Source organism: Pipra filicauda, unplaced genomic scaffold (genome assembly GCF_003945595.2).
Source record: "Pipra filicauda isolate LSUMZ 115617 unplaced genomic scaffold, ASM394559v2 scaffold73_size2923735_pilon, whole genome shotgun sequence".
Lineage (NCBI taxonomy): Eukaryota > Metazoa > Chordata > Aves > Passeriformes > Pipridae > Pipra > Pipra filicauda.
In genome coordinates, this window is record NW_024104909.1 from 1,357,235 (window position 1) to 1,379,369 (window position 22,135).

At 44.2% G+C, this 22,135-nt stretch overlaps 1 protein-coding gene across 3 annotated transcripts in view; it reads right to left on the reverse strand.

Annotated features, from left to right (window-relative positions):
• GSG1L (GSG1 like) overlaps nt 1-22,135 on the reverse strand; it is a 56,106-nt gene that overhangs the window by 28,245 nt on the left and 5,726 nt on the right. For all 3 annotated transcript variants that reach the window (XR_003546329.2, XM_027750911.2, XM_027750910.2), the window contains exon 2: nt 9,799-9,846. Coding sequence is in view for 2 of the 3 variants with exons in the window: in XM_027750911.2 (XP_027606712.1) it covers nt 9,799-9,846 (48 nt within the window). In the remaining variant the exon portion in view is untranslated. The remainder of the gene's footprint in view (nt 1-9,798; nt 9,847-22,135) is intronic.

Consider the following 22,135-nt stretch of genomic DNA (forward strand, 5'->3'; position numbering starts at 1 on the left):
GACAATGTGTTAACAAAAGGATGTGTCAGACAGTCCTGAATGGACGAAACAAATGGGGTATTTTTCTGACAGTGAGGTAAGGAAGCTTCACCTCAGCCTGCAATGAGTCTCACAAAGTTGTTCACAAAACCTGAAATCATTTCAAGTCAGCCCTGATCACCAGGGAAGGCACTCTAAATGAACATGCTGTCATCTCCCACCAAGGAGCACTCTGAGTCAGGGATCTCCAACGCTGAGTTTCCTTTGAAACAGGAGTTCTGAAAACAAAATCATAGGAATTCTGCTTGGAAGAACTCAAGGTGTTGTACCACCTTTCAGTGAATTCCTGATGAAGGAGCCCAAAGAACAGCGTAGTTGATGACTTACAGGAGTTTTTAGCTGATTTTGGCTTCTTGATACCTGAAGTTCATTCCTTGTTCAAATCCACTGCTCTTTCCTGCCACAAAAAAGCAAGAGCTGCTGACTCCAACTTTTCTGCGAGAGAGCTCTGGTTAAAATGAGGAATGCCAAGCCTGACATGTTTTTCCGTGCTCTTACCCCACAACATGCAAAGATGATTCTTAGTTGTCTTGTGCTGCATTATTAAAACCATTCTCAGACTCATTAGCAATTTGGACTGAAACACTAAGAACTTGGATAACATCTGAATGGGATTATGTGTAGGATGATAAAGAAGCATTTGCTGCTGTTTCTGGAACCCCAATGTTCCATAATTTCAACTACTGTTGAGCTTTTGAGATGAATACAGCCAACAAGGCTGTTCTGGAGAGTCTAAATCACATCTATACCTCCTACCTCCTACAGTCACATGCAGCCATGGAGTTGGATGCATAACTTGTCAGCAAATCAGAAAAGTTGATTTTTGGTGCCAGCTCACTGTGCCAACATTTTTTGATGCCAGATTGTGAGGTCCTATCTCCAGATGAAGTAACGATATTGAAATCCTCTCCTGGTGCTTCTCCAGGCTGGTCAGGCCATGAAAATGACTGTCAAAGATCCAGTGTTAGTGCATGTTCTCAAGGCAACACTGAAGAGGTGGCCAACAGAGGAATCGCTGTGAGAGTTCAAAGCATTTTTAATCCATAAACATGAGCTGTTTGCTCTTAAAGGATTTCTTCAGGGAAAATCATATTGCTATTCCTGAAGGAGATTGCTGAGTCATGTTAACTGTGTTATGTGCAGAGACTGTGTGCATGAAAATGTCAGTCATGCGTTTTGGCTAGTGGTTTGGAAATAATGCCAGCATAAATAAACCCATAAATGAATGTATTACCTGCCACACCACGTGGCACTGCCTGCTGAAACCCCAGCACTCCTGAGCAATGCCTGAGAAGAAATGGTCTGGAATCTGTATTGATTTTTGAGGGCTCTTTCAGACAGAAAATTAGCTTCCTAATTGGGGTAAGCTCATATTTAGAATGCCTCAGTGGGATTTCATCCTCCTTAGAAACACCTACTGGCTCAGCCTCTGCTCCCTGAGGAAGAGGATCTGCGGCTGCTTCATCCCAGCCCTTCTAAGAGCAGAACTGCCCTGGTGGCTGAGGGGCTCGAGGGTCTGACCAGAGCAGTCTCATCTGAGCTGTCACACTGTGTCCCCAAGCAGGTAATCCTGCTGGACAATGCTGCAGGCAGCCAAGGAGATCTTGCAAAGGTTTAGAGTTGCCACATTCGTCGTAACTCACTGTCACTTGGCTGCTCTGAGGGTCGGAGTCTGTCTGAGCCACCCTGAGACATCATCTCCAGCCACTCCTCTGCCAGTTCAGCCTTGATCTGTCTGACAAATACTGGGATGAGCAAGGAGAGGCTTAGGGGGAGTTTCTACATCACAGTTCATCATATGACAAAAAAACCTTCTGTCACTTCTGATGCAGTGGAGCTGAGCAGGGTGTGCTCCTAAATAACTGCTGAGATTATTGCCCCTGACTGAGAAGAAATCCAGAGAACAGCACTTGGAGGACAAGCTGGGTGCTGCACTGATGAGCAGCTGGAGACATCAGTGTCTAAGCAATGCTGTCCTGGAGAGTGTGAGTCCTTCTTTCCTCTTCACTGGCATGCTGCTAACCCAGACACTGATGCTGTTACCCAGGGAAGACAGTGCTCCTCTCAGCTTGTGGTTCACAGTCATTGTCCCCAAGATCCCCAAGATCCCTAAACTGCCAAACAGAAAAAACACAGAAGGCTGTGACAAGTCAACCAGACAGATGTCATCCAACATCTGTGAGGAAAAAGACCATGTATAAGGGCAAAACCTGGTTTTGGGTGGTGTGAGCTTGCATGGAGGGTGCAGATATTATTTCTTCTTTGTGCAAAAATATTTCACCGTTCTTCTTGGTGCCCATGCACGCTGAAATAGCTGGTGAGATGGGGGAGTTGTTACCCTTGTTCATGTTTCTAGCAACAAAAGGTTATCTTCATGTGCCTTCTGGTCTGTGTTTACTGTCCTTATGTTTCTGGACTCTGACTGACACTGCTCTGCTTTTCCAGACCTAGTGGCTATGCTGGAACTGTCACCTGGAACTCACTGTAATCTCTCCTCTTCACATTCAGTGCAAGAGAGAAGAGAGGAAAATTAAGGCAAATGGGTACACACTGAGAAATGTCGTGCATGTTTTTTGGGAAAAGCAGTGAGGCAAGCTCCGTGCAAATCCCACTCTTTCTCCTCCAGTGGCATTCTGATGGTTTCAGCAATTTGCTCATCTCCACTGCTCCAATACTGGGAATTGCAAGGCAGAAATATTGGAGTGATCAGTAAATGGTGAGAGGAACAAGCAGCGAGCGTGCTGTTGTGTCTGGCGTCAGGGCTCGGCGCTGAGCAGTCAGCCCGTCTGCCGGTTAATGCCGTCACATCGTGCCACACCATCTGCCTGCTCCTCTCCTGCTGCCACGTGGAAACACCGAGAGGAGAGGAGACCACAGAAACTCTGAGAGAAAAAGGGAAGCTTCATAATCCTGAATGCCATCGGACATACCTAAAGCTCCCTGTTACTGTAAAACAGATAGAAAAAGGGCCGGCAGCCAGCCAAGAGACTGTGGCTTGCAAACGTGAGAAAGCAGGTGATAAAGCCCTGAAACTGTTGATGGGAGAGAGGAAAAGCCAGCTGGTTTGGTTTTGTTTATAGCTTTAGTTCTTCATTGCTTTCTTTATTTTGAAAGGTGAGGCAGAGCTGTGAATCAGAAAATGATTGTTTTCTACATGGTGACGTGTTTTCTGTGACTTCTGATGGTTCTGGCATTGAGCAAACTTGATCCCGTGTATGGTACTGAGCAGACTGGGGAATATCTTTTTACCCATATTCCCTTTTTCCTGGTGTATAGTAATATAATGAGTAGAACAATAGAATGGAAAAAAGGATGAAAAACACTCTAAATTGGGGCTATCCTTATGTCCACTTGCCTTATTAAATATATTTGGGATCAATGATTCCTGCTGAAAACCTACCGTGCTGTGCTTCTGCCCTCAGCAATGGGCTGAGAGATGAATGATGTTCAGACCAGTGTCCCCCATGTCTTTGGAATCACCAGCATGAAAAGCAAGACTGTTGCTTCCTTTTAGGAATTAGGAATGTAGCTTGAATTCTGCTATTCAAAGATGGTTTCATCTTTGTATGTCTAATTAGCTTTTAAAGCTAACTTCAATGATTCATAACATGTGTAAGAAAACACAGATAAAACACTAATAACACATTTTTTCCTGCATACTTAATCATAGGTCTCCTAAGACAAGTGCACAGGTCTATGTGGGTATGGATTTATCCTATTGCAGATATATGAAGAATAATGCAATAGGAAGTATTCAAGAATATAGAGACTGTTTTGGAAAGTGTGCAATTCTTGTGGGAGACCCAGCTACATTTCTTTTTACTGGATGCAGGTCTCTAAGTGGTCCTTTTAGAAAATCATTCCTCTGTTTTTCTTCTTAGGAACAGCTCCCCAGCACACAAAAAAGGAGGTTTGTTTTTTTAACTCGGCTCTTACAAGTCTCGTCTGTCTCTTTTCCAGCCTGGAATCTGTTCTGCGTTGTCCTTCTCATACAAACAAGTATTTCCCTATTTTTGACCATAACTGTCACTCTTCTCTTTATCTCTTTAAATTTTATCATGACTTTGAGCTGGGGCTGGCAGGGGAGTGATGAGAGGTGCTCCCAGAGAGCTGCAGGTGGGTACATCATGAACACTTGTGGTGGCATGGTGACTTTTTTGTTTTGTTCTTTATTTCCTACGATGATCCTAATATTTCTTTTCATCTTAATCTCTGCAGAGCAGTGAATTAATGTTTTCATAGAAGTGTCTGTCATCGTTCCAAGAACTCTATCCTGAGGGGAGAAAGCTAATTCAGAACCCATCACTATATATGTAAAGGTAGGATGACTCTCCGTGTTCACCATTTATCAACACTGAATATTATCTGCCATTTGCTCTCAGTCACAAAGATAGAGGCCTGCAGTATATCCAGTAGCTTTAAAGTTTTCAAGCTTCATTTGTCCTTTTAGCTGAACATTTTAATGTATTTTAATCAGCTCCCACTTTTCTCGGGTTTCCTTCTTCAAAACTTAAAAAAAAATTCCCCCTTTTATTGCTTCTGAAGGATACTGAATGTCTGTTGGTCACCCGTACAAGGTATCCTTACTAATATTTTGAATCAAGTTCCTCACTCAGGAGTAAGTCAAGATTAACAAGTTTCCTACTAATTTTTCCATGCTCATGAAGTCTGTCCGGATTTTAGTCTCTGCATCATACCTAGCACTGCACTTCTCAGTCTGTACATGGGGTTTTACAGTCTACTACTGGTTTGTTTTCTGTCCTTACACCTTATCAAGTTTAACCCTGCTATCTGTGAAACTGTCCCAATGGGTGATCACTAATATCATTCTGCATTTTTTGTCTGAACATGGAATCCATCCGTAGAGATTGTGTTGCTCATTAATGACATTACCTTGTTATTCTGATTCAGCTTTAGTACATGACATCTGCTTTGTCTTTCAGTGTAATCAGCACCAAGACGTTAATGTCCCGCTAATTATCTTTCTCCCATCAAATTTCTGGTACACCCAATATGTCAGTATACATTAAAATCAGGCATCTAGTTTCCCTTCTCCTTAATTGCTGTTGAAGTGCTGGTTTAGGAGCATGTACAGAACTGGCTCGGCTTTCTCTTTTTCTGTGCTCTGTTTAGGTGAGACTTGATTTGTTTACTTGCTGTTTGCCATGTGCTACCTTAGCTTTGCCAGCTACTTTTTAGACAATGCAGAATTTTTATTGCTCTGTCTCTCCAGGATGCACCATCATGAGCTGTGCAGAGGACAAGCAGAAGACATCTCCTACCTCTGCCAAGACGGCCTCTGATTTAAAAAGCCCCCTGTAATGTTTTGGACTGTTAAATGCTCACTAGCAATGAGCATTTTCCTTCTGCAAGGTTTAGCCTTGCCTGTGGTCTCTAAAAAGTCTTGCTAATTTTATGCCAGTGGATTTCCCCATCAATAAGGACAAAGCAGTGCAATCCAGGCAGTTGCTGCTGGTTTGCCATTCATCGTGAGAATTATTCCATAGGTATCACAGCTGAAGTAAGAGAGGTCCAACAGAGCATTAGAATAACTTAGACCAGGTTCTACAATACCTGCAAGGAGTTTGCCCTGTGAATCCTGCCCTGTGTTGCTGTGGCCATCTCTAAATTTTAAACCAACACTGACCTTCCGGCCTGTTCCTAAAGCAACTTCAGAACAGGGTTCCTCAGGCCAGAGCACCTCAATTCCACGCATGCTGTGAGCATTCCAGGTGTTTGGAAAGTGCCTGAGTCACAGCCCCCAAAAGCACCATCCCAAAAACTCTCAGGGGCATCACATTTCCTGCAAACCCTTGTTCTTCTCCAGCAAAATGCTTCCAGCACAAGTGCTGCTTCCAACTGATTTCTGCTGTGTACATCCCAGCCTTCACTTACACACGGCGTTGGGCTGGTCAGGACTCCTCATCCTCCACCTCTCCCTGTGTCCCTGTGGCTGACAGCTGACAGTGATGCACTGCAGAAGGATGGGGAGTTGGAATCCCCACACAGCCCTGGGCAGGGGAGGAACACACCTCTGTGTGTATCCAGCTGCCTGTTACGTGGTCAGTGAAGCCATTTATCAGCTCATTTCATGGGACATATTGCAACGTTTTGCTTTCCATTCTGGTGTCGTGATTTCCAGACATAATTTTTTGGCCTGGGTTTTTTCCTTTCGAGTGTATCCTCCATGGCCTCTTGGAAGGTCTCTTGGGCACAGATTTGGAGGAATGGGAAAGAGGATCTGGAAGGTGCACCCAGAAGGTGCAAGGGGAGGAGGAGTGCGGTGGTGTGTTCCAGACTCAGTGGTTTGGGCACCGCAAGAGGGACAAAAATGACCCTCACTAAGTGGGTTACCCTTCTCTTCAGGCAGCGAAATACTCAGCAGGAGCAAAACTTTGATTAAGTTTTGAGTAGAAGATCCCAGAAGCAATTCAGAACTGAAATATCAGGTCCAGCCTACTGTGACAGTTTCCTTCCAACTCCTTCTGGAAATACTTGCTATTTTACAGCTCACAACTGTAACGAAAATTAGAAAGGAACATACATTGTGGAACCCAACATCTGCTCTGTGAGAGTCCACTAAAAATCCTGTAACCAGCTATTGCCCTATCATTTCTTATCAATAGCAAATGCAAACTGTCACAGGAAAATGTTTTTTCCTAGTTATTATCTACCATCACGAAGCTGATTTTGTTAAGCAGATTTGGCACTAAGAACCAGCAACAGCTAATAAATTCAATGTTAGGCTTACGAGGTTCTGACAGATTGCTGGCAGCTGCCTTAAATGCAGGAAAAAGCTCTCCTAGTGTGGGTTGGAAATGCTTATTTATACCATACTGTGGGTCTGTTTGCCCCAAATTTTGCTGCCTCCTTTTAGTAGATGTCATTGGTGAGATATATGCAAAGGGTATAATAACTGATCAGAGATACTCTGCGCTGGAGATCAGCACTAATGGATAAAGATGGGAAGCTCAGCCATAAACTATTAGATTTTTGCAGACACTTTTTCATTTATGCATGCAAGATCTGTGATAAGGATGTAACTAGACCTGACCATAGATGATTTTATTTACTGTGAGCTTTGATGACTGGTTTTTCTATGCTAAGACTATTTTAAACACCATGGAGGAATTTTGTACTGTCCTGCTGTTAATTGGCAACGGATTCTGGAAGAGATGGGCTGTACAACTAGGCTAAGTTTGTTCTTAGGCCTTTTTTTAGGATGTCTTGAAAGTGGAAGGTGACGTGTTCAGAAGTAGGCACAGGCTTCAAGAGGCTTCTTCGGCTTAGAAGTTGGTCAGACAGACAGAGGTGCTCTTTGTATCAAGGAAAACCAACTGAAAAGGAAATTTTGGGAAGCTGAGTGCTCGTTTGCAGTAACAGACCATTCGCTATAGAGATATTTCAGATGATCAAAACCTGGAACAACCAGTTTTTGGTTGTTGAATATATAAGAATTTTGAATAATCCAAGAATATGTACAAGAACTGAGTAAGCTGAAGTCTCATTATGAAGGTAAGTTTAGTCCAAAATTTCCCAGTTACACAATGGACTGGGAAACCCGCACTGTTTGTATAACTGAACTCAAATTTTGCTGTTCACTGTATTTTATCCTATCTCATTTACTTGGAAGAAGAATCAAGGATCTGTCTTAGGACTCGGTGGAACTGAGTAGCTGATAAGCCTCTGACCATTAAAGTCAATGCTGAGTGAGGGGATAAAGAAATTAGAGGAATAAGAAGTTCTTTCTAACTGGAAAAGAGCAGATTAACTCAAAGAATTACAGAATTCTTCAGTGGAAGTAAATTGGGCATCATTGATACACAATTTTCTCCTCACATGTGGTGAGGGTTTCTCTTTACAGTACAAGACTGATGGTGAAAATTTCAGATTAACTATGTTGCAGTGTCCAACTTGATTTACAGTTGTGGAATTTACCCTGGCTTTGTTTGTGAGTCTGGTGGTCAGCACTTTCCATCTCTGACACAGCGTTGCCCTCTCTTTCTGTCAATGTGCCTTACAGCTCCATGGAAAGACTTCAGACATAGACACAATTTTCTTCATAACACACCACCAAAGGAGCCTTCCTTCCTCCAAAAAAGAAAAACAGAATAGTCTAGAAATATGCGCTGACATCATGCAGCAACTCTAAAATTCTCGTGGAAAAAAAATAAAAATTGCTGACAGCATTTCACACAACCAAAAGAAATACTAAAAGTAAAGCACTAAATGCTGTTTTGGAAAGTGTGTGGGTGCTGGAGCCAAGCATTATGCACCATAATGAAGTTCCACAGAAAATGGAGAAAGCAGGAAACCACTCCACTGCCTTTAAAACAGACACCTTGTGCTTGCTGTGAGTCTGTCTCCTGAAGGTGCCCTGCTGTGCCCACCAGTCCTTGGGCTGGGCAGTGCAGTGGGGAACCACTCGGGAATTGGATCTTAACACCCAGGCTGCCTCTTCAGCTCCTCTCACATCCTTATCACTGTCCACTATATCTCCTCTCCCATGTCTCTCCCTCAGGCTGCAGAGTCTCACTCATGTCCTTGTACAGAACTTTCCAGAACTTTGCTATCCCTGTCGTTGTTCTGTGAGCTGCACTAAAAAGGACAAAGCTGCATTTTACACAAAGGTGAAGCTTTCAGATGTGTGCAGTCCTCATGCTCTCTGCTCTGCTCTGAAGTCCTTTTCTAATGCTTTCTAGCAGACAGTTTGTTTTCTGATTGCTGCTGGGCACTGAGCTGCTGGTTTCATAAGAGCAGTTATGCCCCGAGGTCCCATTTGTGTGTGTGAGATTTAACTCGGAGCCCATTAGCAGCAGTAATCCCAGGCTTGTTCTTCCCTTATGTGCATAATTTATTTGGGTTTGCTTACAATGGATTTCACAGAGGCTCCCTGTGACTGTTCCTCTCACTGCAATACCCTCTGCTTTATTAATGGTAATTGCCTTTCTCTCCGTTTTCCAGCGGATCAGCAATTCAGACAAACTCAGAACAATTGTTCCTTCCGCCACTTACTGCTGCTCCACCACACCTGATGAAGGCACCTTGTGCCCAAAATGTTTTGGGATTGTCTCAAGTGATCTCACAAAACATACTGGGCACCTCATGGTCTGTGGGCAGAGTGCTCTGCTCTGTCTGGAACTGGCAACAGGATGGGCTCAGCCACCCAGTTTAATGCAACTCTACACGTTGTTTTTTTTTTCCTTATAGATACTATTTTAAAATATGGGTTAAATTGCTTTTGAGAATTTGAGAATTAAATAATTCTCAATAATTAATTAGTTAAACTCCAATAGCAGGGTAAGGAAAAATGTTTGCAGCCTGCCTCCGTGCGCTTGAACATATAATTTTTTAAAAGGGTAAAGCAAACAAACATGCATCTAGATGATTGCCTCTCTTTGTAGAGATATTTGGTGCTGTGTGACTGCATTCTTCTGACCATAAATATCTTCATGGCCTGAGGAGACCATGTAGCATGTCCTTTCTCACACGAGAAAGAAAGGTGTCTATATTACAATATAAATCTGTATTTTCTTGAAAAAAAAAATCATCTGAATTAAGATCAAAGAAATGACAGACCTGCATAAACTGAGCAATCAGCTGTCATAAACCCTGGGTGTTTTTATCACCTGGCTGTGTGTAATGGGGATGACATGGAGGTCCTGCTGTGCTGATGTGTCCCCTGGTACTCCAGCATGACAAGGCACAACACTGATGCCATTTGTACAATGGGAAGAAGCCTTGGCTGTATTGTCTTACCTTTTTCAGAAGCCGGGGCAAGGTCAATAAAACTTCGACACTTCTCACCTTTAAAAGAAAAGGATTGTTTTAGGAGTCAGCAGTTGACTGGTGTTGCTCTGCCCCCTCTCTGGGCTGGGTTCCTGCCACTGCTCCCACCCCAGTCTCTACAGGACCACAGGGCTGTCTCACACTGAGGGCAGACATTCACCTGTGCCTCCATCCTGGCCAAACCCACCCTGCTCACAGGGCTGGACCCTCCCTTAGGATTACAGTCCCTTCATCAGGACTGTGGGGTACAGGTCGTGCAGAAAAGCCTTCTTTGCTGTCTGAGCCCCTGCTGGGTCAGTGATGCTCTTTCCCCAGGCCAGGAGCAATGCTGCCCTCCAGATGGAGTGACACAGGAAAAAAACACCACAGAGGTTTTCCCTGCCCTGGGAGGGCACAGGCCTCTTGCACTGACACTTTTGCCCTCCTGCTTCCCATCACTGGACAATGCCTGTGCCCCACCATGTGGGTGGGAGCATTCTGTGGGCACAGAGGTTTCCATACACAGATAGGACACGTGACTAGGTCAGACAAAACCTGAAGCACAAAGAAGTTAAGCAATCACAGAGCATTTAAAAAAATAGTGTTTATAAAGCAGGCAAATGCCTTGCTCTGACCATCACAGCCTGTGCCACTCCCTCTGCTTCGTGGCTGCTGCATCCACTTATTACTGCAAATTAAACTCTCTCTGTTTAGGACTCCACCTCTATTTTTGCAGAGAAGCCTATTGCTTCTGAGCAGGAAATATATCCTAAGGGTGGATGCTTGGACCTTTCTTTTTGCTTCTTCAGGCAGTCAAAGATCATAAAATAACTCCTCTGCCCCAGGTGCATCCATCCACCAAGGGCATGTGTTTCCTTTGATGTGATATATTCCAAGGTCCCCAACAGCTCACCTGACTCGAAGAGTCAGAGCTCAGCAGGCCTGCCAGGGGTCATGAGGAGAATCCATTTTGCCCTCTAAGACTTTAATTGATGACAAGGCAGCTAAAGGACTAGGGATTTTTTAATTACCTTTACTCATTTTTAATTTCAGAGTCAGAGAATTGATTTAGGGAATGTGAGCCATTAAAAAAGAATAAACAGTGAAATGCCACGGTGATGGCACAGTCAGTGTGTAATTTTTTCTTAGTTTTAATACAAGTATAGGTACAAACCAATGTAAAATATTAATTTTTCTGTGTCTTTTTTTGGTACAATTGAGATAAACATAACCATTCAAATGATGACTGTGCTGACATAACAATCTATTATTATAATGCTATTATGACTGCTTTTAATTTATTTTTGCCATTTTAAACCTATGCTAAATACACTGAGAAGTGTTGTGTACATAGTCTGCAGTCTATGTACAAGTTGCTGTAAAAGAAAAGGTTCACTTGACATTGAAATGAACATTTTGGTAACTCCATGGCAGGGCAGGGATTTCTAGTCTGTGAATCCAGGCACTGCCCAGGGGACAGTCAAGAAAAGGAAGTGACACTTAACCTATCAAAGCACCATCTCTGTGACCAAAGAGGTTGGTAGGGCAGGCTCTAACTGAGCAGAAGGAATGTCAGATGGAAAAGTTATGAAGTTTGGGGGCAGACAGACAGAAAGACAACTGCTGGATCACAGAATTCACACCAGCCCAGAAGGGCTGTGTTGGCAGGACCCTGCAGGTCTCCTGTCCAGCCTCCTGTTCCGAGCAGGGCTCTCACTGACACCTGCTCAGGTCAACCGTGACATTTCCAGCCAAACCCTGAAATGCCTCAAGGACTCCAAGTATGGAGTTTTTCCCCTGCTCTGCTCCCAGGGCTGCACCACCCCTCTGGAGAAGTGGCCTCTTATACCCAACCTGAACTTCTCTGGCTGCTCTAGCACATTTCTAATCATTCTTTCTCTGGTTTTAGGGTCATGAACAAGCCCAGCTCTCCCCATTTCTTTTCACACGTGCTGTACTTTAGGCCTCTGACCAAGAAATCCAGAGAAATATAAAAACTATAAAAGAGTTCTGGACTATAAAAGAGACTGTGCTGTAAGTAGGAAACATTCTCATCCAGAGCCTCAGAGTTTTAGGACATGAGGTGTTTCAGGAGTGCATTGACATAAAATCAAGAGAATATAGGGAGAGTGACCTTTAGATTTGGACTTGATATAAGCAGATTAAGCAGGATTTTATCATTCTAGCCATATGGATCTGTGGTTTGGGTCTGGTTTTGTGGTGTGGTTTTTGTTTTCCTTTTCCCCCTGTTTTTTTTTTTTTTCTTCCCCCAGATGTAAGCTATTATTTTTAAAAAAGTTTTATTCTAATCTGACTTCAAGCTAACTGGCTAGCACTGATCATCTCTCACCTCTGATTGCAGTGAATCCAAACCACAGTACTGGAAAGTTTTAACAAATACCTGACTCTCCACCATGTTATCCCAAGACAGGCAAAGGGGAATGGCATTTGTTACTGCAGGAACTGCACAGGCTGTTCTGAGAGCTGAAATGTTTTGATGAGGCAATTCTCCTGACAAGTGCGTGCCACACACTTGGAAGGGCTGGAAGTTCTGGACTTCCCAGAATTTTCTGAGTAACAGAAGGAGAAGAAAGAGTATGGAGGTACATGGTGCCTTTCAGACACAGAGCCTTTCTGACACGTGTGGGTGCTGAGGGAGCTGATGGTACAAGGGTGTTTGGCTGCAGGTGCCTTGTCTGCAGGACAGGAGGAGAGAGTGTGGTCACAGGCTGTTGGGAGGAATGTGCATCCTCCTCCTCCCTCTAACCAGCTTGCCCAGAACACCGTCTCTCCCAGGAGAGATGGCTGTGGTGAGGCCTCCAGTTTAAATAATATGGACAGAAAATGCTGGAATGTCCAGAAAAAGTCCTTTTGGACTTTTTTAGCACAAAGACTGAGCATAGACTGGAGACAGGGAAGCTTGGGAGGATGTCACTTCACTTCCAGCAGCTGATGTCTGGATTGTGCCTGTCTTGCTGCTGAAGGTCATTGGAAGGAACTGCACAAGCAGCTCCTGACACTTCCCTTTGTTGTTCCTGTTGCTGGAGCACTGGAAACCCCTCCTCCATTTTCAATGGTAACCACTGATGGTATTTATAGATCACATCCATACTTCCCCATGCAGACATGCATCTTACTGAGGACTGAAGAAGTCAGCAGTGCTTTCACTATTCCTCTTAGGATTTATTCTAAGTTATTTTTGGATATCTTGTATAACTGATCTCTTAAGCCCTCTTAAGTTTAATTTTAGACTTGGCAGAGTTTATCCTGCTGTGCTGTCCTTTTCCAGATGCATCTTCTCCTCCTAACCAGGCTCCTGTAGAGTCTTCAGAGAATACAGAAAAGGCTGTTTAGAGAAGCAACAAGAAGAGTGTCTAGGATTCATCCCTCTGAGAGTCCTGCCTTCACCCATTTCTGGCTGTGATTCTGACAGAGAGGAAAGCCAAGGAGTGATCTCTCCTGAAGTTCACTCACATATAGAAGAGATATGACCTGACTTGAATTCTCCACTTCCACGCAGGAGCAGTGGCTGTGAACAGTGCCTGAGGAGGTCTGTGGAGCTCAGCAGTGTCAGGGAGCTGCTGGAGGCTGAGGAGAGAAGACTCACCAACCACCTAAAGATCCATAAGCAAAGCACTTGGTACCAGCTTCTTCTGTGTCTTCCCAAGGGTGAGGCAGAAACACCATCTATGCAAGTTCTTGCAAACACCCTCCCTCCTGACCAGACTGGCTCTGCACGGGCTCAGCTGAGTCTCTGCTGGCCTTCCTGAGAAGGGTCACAGGGTCACAGGGTCCTACCAGTCCAAAATTTACCTGTGGTTTTCTCTATTCAATCCTAATTAATTAATCCAATCCTGTATGTGTGCATGTCTATGTGTGATTGTAACTTGTCAGGGAAAATTTGAACTGAAGCAGCCAGGGGGTGGGAGGAGATACATCTGGAGAGACTGAGCTGGTGGGTGGGAAAGAGTTTTGAGGTCTTGATATGGATAACAGACTTAGAGCCCATGAAAACATCTCAGGGACCATCAATGGGATGTGCCTGTGCATCTCCAGTGGGACAGGGTGTGCATGTTTCAGCAGTGATCTCCAGACCTGCTCAGGCACAGCAGGGAGAGGAGAGAGTTTGCTGATGAGGGTGATGCTTTTTCTGTGGATGTTGGTAAAGGCACAGCTGTCTCTGGTGGGTCTGTGTGGTCAGACATGTTAGTGTCATGCCTGCTCACACGTGTGTGTGTGTGTGTGTGTGTGTGTGCACCTGCCCCTTGAACACAGGTCCAACTTGCAGGGGAAGGGGTCCAGCAGCAAACAGTCAAGGGACAAGAAGTTCCCTGGGCGTTAAAATCCCTGGGCTCAGCTTCCCAGGAGCATGTTCAATGTTCCCTCAGACTTCTCCCATCTCATGGCCCTGCAGCTGAGGAAGATCCCTCAGCTCTGCAGGGCAAATGCTTTCCAGCTCCACAGTAGTTTCCACTGAAGAAAGCTCAGCTTTGGGCTTCTGTGTGTTCTTATGAAACACTTACAGGAAGATGTGGATTTGATCACTGTGTCAGTGCCAGGGACACAGAGAGAAAGTTGTGGCAGCACAAGGAGATGATCCTTCTGTACTGCTTTCTGCTGCTCACAACGTGCTGGGAAGTCCAGAGCTTCCAGCCCTTCCAAGTGTGTGGCACGTACTTGTCAGGAAAATTGTCTCATGTCTGCAACATCCAAACGTTTCAGGAAGGAGTGGAAGGCTGCATGCAAGGCAGGCACTGCTCTGGCAGAGCTGTGCTCTGGAGCAGGGAAAGGAGCTGGTGAGAGCAGGACTGCTCCAGGGATGGGAGCAGCTGCACAGGGTTGAGGGGTCACCCATGAGTCCTGTCACCTCAGGTAGGTACCAGACCTTTCCCTAGTGTGTGGAGGTAGTGGGGCTGCTCCCTTATCTTTTCCTCTGGAGAGCTCTACTCCAGGGTCACACACACTTTGGACAGCTGGACTCTGCAGGAGGCAAATGCTTATTCCTTGTGCCTTCCTTGGGCAGAGTCCAGAGACAGCTGCCCCTCCCTAGTCCCAACAGTAATTTGAAAGCGAAACCTACCCAAGAGAAGTGGCTTTTCCAAATCCCCCAGGTTCAATCCCACCAGAAAACTGAGACAAACATGTCCCATAGAGCCAGCAGGTCTCGTGTGTGGGGTATCTCTGGGCTGCCTTCCCTGCTCTGCTCTGCACACCTTGTGGGCACAGTCACCCTGCAGACCAGGGGTGCCTGGCTGTGGCTCCCAGCATGGATGCAGGCTGGCATTCCTCTGTGGGCCTGTGGAAGGACCAGGGAGCCGCTGGAGAGCTACACAGGGCAGCTGAAAGGCAGGTCTAGATGCACAGAGGCTGGGTCTGAACTCCAGCACACAGCTGAACACCCAAGCTCAACATGCTCCCTGGAATCTCTCTGGCTTCAAGCCTTGGTGAGACCCGTGTGTGTTCTACCCTTTTTTCCACCTAAAATACATGGTTTGTTTGCTCCTGTCTTCAGGCTCCCACACTGCTCAAAGGTGGTTGGATTTGGCCAGAGAACACCTCAGCAACCTGGTGGGTTAGGTTGGAAACTGGGAAGAGAGCATAAAACACCTAAAAAAGCTTTGCCTTTAAGACAATATTCTGCTTCTACCGTGGCTGTTGCCATAGCAAGGACCAGCAGTTGATGTCCTGGATCACACTTATCTGTCCTATGTTCCTGAGTTCTTTCTTCTGTGAGCCAGGGATAAATGGCTCATTAATAACCAGAGCAGCAAAATAAAAACAATTCTGAAAAAATCCTACTTTGTATGTCTTCCGATGACACGGTTTGAAAATATTCTAGTTAAATAATTTGACTTAAAAGAAATCCGGTAGCTCTGACTGAACTCTGTTATAGCTCTGCTTTTCATCTCACAAAAAAAAAAAAAAAAAAAAAAAAAAAAAAAAAAGCTGCCTGTATTCACTTACTCTGCATAAAATTTTACGAGTTCAAAAGTACATTTCTGATGGAAATTTAAATGATTATGTTTCATTTAAACAACATTCCCTTTTAGTAACACCCTGGCTCACAGCCTGTGACAGACAAGGTCCCCTTTTTTTTTCCCAATAGGCCCTAACAAATCTTTATCTCTCCAATTATATCTGGAGTCACGTGGTTCTGATGAGATCCCACATCATCTACTGAGAGTAAAATCATTGTATTTGTCTAAAAAAAGCTATAACCCACAAGGGATCCCAGCCTAGATGAGACTGAGGACTCCAACTACAACTCCAGTGAAAAAAAGTACTACATTAGGGAAAATACAGGTTAGTGGGCTCACTCAAAGCGAGTTATCAGGTTAATTAACAACTGAAATATTCCAACTTTGATTAAAGTGATCCCAGACAGAGTATTTAATTGAATTGTTTTTTAATGAAAAATCAAGTGTTACTCTGCAAAATCAACATTTTTCCAGTTGACCCTGTTGATTTTGCTGGAGTGATATTTTCCTCTGGAAAATAAACAAGTTTATACAGAGCTGCACTAAAATATGTCTTGAACGATGCAGACAATTGTTTTCTCTCCCTCTGGCAGCTGCCACTCATTGCTGCTGCCCATCAACATTTCTGCTACTTCTAAATAACATGAGAATTTGTTCCGTTTCTCAGGCTGAGTTTACTCACAATCTGTTTTGGCTTTGGGGTTGTTTTTAGATCTGAATGCTGTACTGCTGTTCTCTTGCAGCAAACCCAAGCCCTTAAAACTTCCTGCCTTTAAAAGTGGACAAGCTTAAAGCTTCCCACTTTTTTGTTTCAGGTGTGCTTTTCCCCTCCAAAAAAAAAAAAAAATCACCGAAGTTGGTGATATTTCCATCAGAAAGGTCCCATCCACACAGTGGGGTTCCCCCTTGGTTGGTGGGAGCAGTGGAGAGCTGTTCAGAGCAGTGGGTGTGGGCAGAGCTGGGAATGCCCAGGGGTTGGTGCTGCCTGGCACTATGTGCCATGGCAACTGCATTTTCCACGCTGAAACTCTCCCTGATGTGAAAAATCTTGCACAGTATCTGAAAGCAAACATCTCCACAGGCTGCTCTCAAATCATGTCTAATTGAAACACAGCCAAGTCACAAGATTCAGCTGATTATCTTGGTAAGACCTGATGGATGTGTACACACATCTATCATTTGGAGAGCTGGAAAATAGTTCAGATTTCTAAATGACTGGAAGAACTGAGGAAACAATAGTGCTGAGAGAGGTTTTCAATGACTCTGGTGTCAAATTAGGGCTGACTTCATAATCTGGAAAGCATTAAAGCAGACAGAACTCTGAGTTGCTTGAAGCATTTCAAGCCATGGAATGGGAAGGGGAGGGTTTCACCTGCTCCCCCCAGATGTGACCATCTGCCACACACTGCTGGCTCTGTGGGAATGTAAATATGCCAAAACAAACTAGTTATGGGCAATCCACTATCTGTGGGACTGCAGGGTTGCCCAGAAAACTGTAAAAGACTAGAAATGATGATCTTCACAGAGGATGCAGCTGATGTAGATCCCTCACTGTGTGAAGCATGACATGCCTTCTACCATCTCCCATGGGCTTTAGCTGTTCCATCCAGGCTGGTGGTTAACAATGATCAAAGGAGTAAATAACCCATAAGACCTTAAAGCCCTGATTGTAGATGAAATATGGTTCCATAGCTCTCACTCCTTCCAAATATTAGCTGTGGATCAATGTGGATTCTCTTTTGGCCATACCAGTGCTACTGTCCAGGTTACACCCAGCCAGAGTATGTGCACTGTGTCTGTGCTTTATCTCCAGAGGTTCATGGGCAGGGCAGGCAGAGGTGAAAGTCTCTGACAGCAAAGAAGGAAACTCCGTTTCACAGATGGGATTACTCCAGAAAATGAAGACATCACAAGCTGACAAGTGCCAAAATGGAGGGACAGAAGTCCAGGACAGAGCTTTACTCTCATGGCAGGATACCATGCTGTGAACACGAGTCCTCAGGTTGCAGCTTGAAAGATGTGCAAATGACTGTAGGGCAGAGGCAAAGAGATTTCTGGAGGGGACCTTGAATGTCAGAGCCTGTACTACATCAACCTCTATTTCTTTTCCTCAGTTAACACCATAACAGTATTTCTTCCCTGTTTTGTCCATCTATCTGCTCTCTGTTCCTCTTAGCCACTGCAATTTAGGCTGCCTGTTTCCAAGTGAACTCCAGAACCTTATCCCACCTTTCCTGCCCGAGATGCTCAGTTGCTTTTTGGTTTGAGGTGTCCTGTTTTTCCAGGCAAGTGCCCCTGCCTTGGAGTATGGAAACTGAGATAACTTTAACCTTTGCTCCGTAACATCTAAAGGAAATGAACAGCAGCACACTGCAAAAGAATATCCAGTTTTTGAAATCAAGTGGAAAAAAAATGGTGTTTGCATTTCCTCTTGTGAACTTTATTTCCAAGCTTCTACCTAAAAACTTTGCAACAAATTCTCATTTAGTGTTTTTGTCTGCCCAGGGGATGCACAGTGAAATCAGGCTGAATGACAGTATGATGTGTTTTTTGATCTCTCCAAATCTAATGAGTTTAAATATGGTGCAATGGCTTTGAGTCCTTTTCCCCACCAAATGTAGCCAAATGGAAGGTGGAACCCATTCAATTTGGTTTGCCTGTGACTATCCTACAAGCCATGTCATTCCATAGTAATAACATCTGCTTCTTATTACTCACTGTCTTCCGTAGTCATTTCTAAGCTAGATCAGCAAAGATCTATATTCTCATTTTGTTTACCAACGAGAACACTGAATGATATTATATCAATTTGTGACTAACAGGAGATAGTAGCCCTATTCCCTGGTGTCCTGGTTTTGGCTGGGATAGAGTTAATTTTCTTCCTAGTCTCTGGAACAGGGTTTGGATTCAGGATGAGAATAGTTGATAACCCACTGATGCTTTGGCTGTTGCTGAGCAGTGCTTACCCTAATCAAGGACTTTTCAATGTCTCATGCTCTGCCAGAGAGGAGGTGAACTAAAAGCCAGGAGGGAGTATGACCAGGACACCTGATCCAAACTGGCCAATGGGATATTCCACACTATAAAATGTCATGCTCAGTATATAAACTGGGAAGAGTTTGCTGGGAGCTGCCAAACACTACTTTGGGATGGGCATTGGTGAGCAACTGTACTGTGCACCACTTTTTTCTTGGGTTTTAGTCCTCTTTCTCCCTTTTTCTCTATTTTTATTATTTGTTGTTGTTGTTATGTTTTATTTATTTCAATTATTAAACTGTTCTTATCTCAACCCACTGTTTTTACCTTTTTCTGTTTCTCCTCCCCATCCCAGTGAGCGAGGGGCTGAGCACTACTTGGTTACCAGCTGAGGTTAAACCAAAACAACCTATACATCCTTATTTTGAGACCTGTCATTAAGCCAGATCTTCCAATCCCATATAAGGAAAGTTTTAAAATCAGGATTGAGTCTGGTGTTGTTTAAAAACCATGGGGATACCACAATGATTGTTATTCCATCCCGTATTTATTTCCATAGCCCTGAACGCAACTGTTCATATTTTGCACTGACACTGGGGTAAGGCATCTCAGTTGTCTTTGAAATCTGGCACTTATGTGTTAGTCTTCCAGCACTTTGAAGTTTATTCCATTTACAAGGAACTAACAGAACTCCTCAGATGCTTCGTTTAAGGCTACTGGGTTAAATGGTTGAGCACAGACACATCCGAAGAGAAAACAACACAGTGCTTGCTTGTGAGGTAGAGTAACATATCAAATAAGGAGCAGTTAGCTGCCTGGTCCCTCACTTTGCTCTGTTATGAGGCTCAGCCTGCAGGGACTTTATATCCACAATTTATGTATGATGGATGTTCATACAACGAGCCTGTCTAGCAGGATCAGGAGGACCTAAAATCCAAAACTCCCAGAGCACCACAGACACAAAATATCCCCAGCATCCTATAAAAACCTGAATGCCTACCATAAAGCAATCACCACCACAGAAATCATGTACCATGGGAAGAGAGCAAGAGCCATGGTGAGAAACATGAATAAATCTCTGAATTCCTATGGCCTGGCCCAGCTCATCCTGAAAGCAAAATACCAGGGATTTGTCAGGAGGAGCTCACAAGTGCTTTTCTGAAACGGATCCTTCCCCATGCTGCAAAGGAAGGCAAAAATTTGTTAGTCTCCCTGTTATCTAGCCTGAGGGAGATTTCCCTTCTGATCCCAAATTAGATCATCAGTTTAATGTTCAGTGCATGAGCAGCCATACCAATTAGATACTGGAGCTGTAATAATGCCAGTGGCAGCAAAGCAGCCTCCTCACACACTGCCTCCACCTGTAGCCAATTTCTGATGCTTTAGAGGAGGCATAAAACCCTCCAGAAAGTGTGACATGAATTGAGGCAGCAGCTATTTTTCTCTTGGCTGCCACTGGTGACCAGCAGCCACCCTGGAGCAGGACACGGACACGGCGTGAGCCGGGCGGGCCAGGCGAGACGCCTCCTTTCAGACCTCCTTAAGACACCAACAAATCAGCTAGGCAGGACTTGCTCCAAGCTCCCTCGTGCCAGGAACATTCCTCTTCTCTCCTACAGTTCTTCCTGTGGCTTTAGAAGCACCCATTTCAGCCCACGGATTTCCTTTGCTCACACTGCCCTCTGTGGAGGTGAGGTCCAGAGACATTCTCTGGGAAGCCCATCCTTGGATTTTCACCCTTTTTTCCCCCAATGAGAAGTTACTTAAGTCATGTTATTTTCTTTTTTTCATATATATATAAGGTATCACCACATCCCCTCTAGCTCTTCAATCTGTTATACTGAAGAGGGCCAGTTTTCTTTCCTTGAAGGAGATCCTCTTTTCCTTAACTACCTCGGGAATCCTTCTCTGCATCTATTTCACCTCCCCCTTTTTCCTACCATAATGTGGCATTAACAAAAGGCACAGGTGTCACATGTGCCTTGCACTGTGGTGCTGATTTTTCCCTGGAATAACACCTTTCCTTTATATGGCAGCACTTGGCAGCTCACAGTCACCCCACAGACAAATACTGGTCCCAACTTGGTGCTTCTCTTTTCCCTGCAATTAGTAACTACCTGTGACCTCACAGAGCTTTATGCCTTGGCATCTGGTGCTTTTAACCTTCTTTAAAATGTAATACTGTTCTTACAACTCTATCAGACCAGATCACATTTTCAGTTATGCAGAAAAATCTCTGCTCTGTAATGCCAATGTTCCCAGATTTTGTGTCACAGTGTACGTAAGAAACACAGTCAAAGTAGGATTATTCTCTTCAAATTAAGGCCTCTGTGTTAGGAATTGCAAAATCTTACACAGATTCCTCTTTGGCCAATGAGGAAAACACATAATCTGAGGGCTCAGTTAGTCCCATAGGAGGAGCAATGTAATCTCCCCAAGAAGTGCTTACCACTGTACTCTAATGATGATGTTCATCACTTTAGGCACAGATACCTACACGTGCTGATGTCCATGGGATTGCTGTAGGATTCATCTTGCCTTTATTTTTTTTAGGTGACACAAATTGTATCCCTAGTCAATTTGTTCCTAGGCTCCAAATCTCAGCAATGACAGAAGCAGACCCAACCCTGAATTTCAGGACAACTAGAAATATAATCGCCCTTTTCGTATTACTTGCCACAGCCTCTTTGTAAGACTGTTCTTTAGTCAGCTTACAATCTATTTATCCCCATCATAATAAATAAAATAAAATCTGCAACATAGGTTCAAGCAAAAGGTCTACTTGCTTCACTGTCTTTGTATTATCTCCAGAGACAGACATTTAGGGAAGAACAAAGGTGTGAGCATAGGATGGTTCTGCTCTTATATTCCCCTTATCTTACCATACTGCATCGATAGTTTGGGGACTTCCCAGTCAAGGGTTGCTCTCAAATCATCATGTTAGTAATGGATGTTTCCTCCCTGGGTCCATGCAATCCCCAGTTTTGCCCTTCACAACATTCCCTGGCAGGGAGCTCTGTAGGAAGGAGTATTTATTTTTGTCTGTTCTGCCTTTTTGTTCTTAAATCACGGAAGCATCAACGATATGTCTTGTCTGATCTCTGTCATTCTCACTTGATCCCCTCCAATATCACATCTCTCTGTACCTTGTGCCTTCCTTCCAGCCTGAAGTGGCTCAGGCAGTTTAGCACTCCCCAGTGTGGAAGCATCCCTGCATCTGTCACCGTGTTCTTACCATCCTCTCCAGTCTCTGTAGCTCTCCTGTAAAGAATTTTCACTGGGACATTCCATCAAACGCTTTTTTGTAAATCCACAGAGACTGGGTCTAATCCATTACCCTTGTCTAAGAAGTGATTCATCTTGTTAAAAGATTT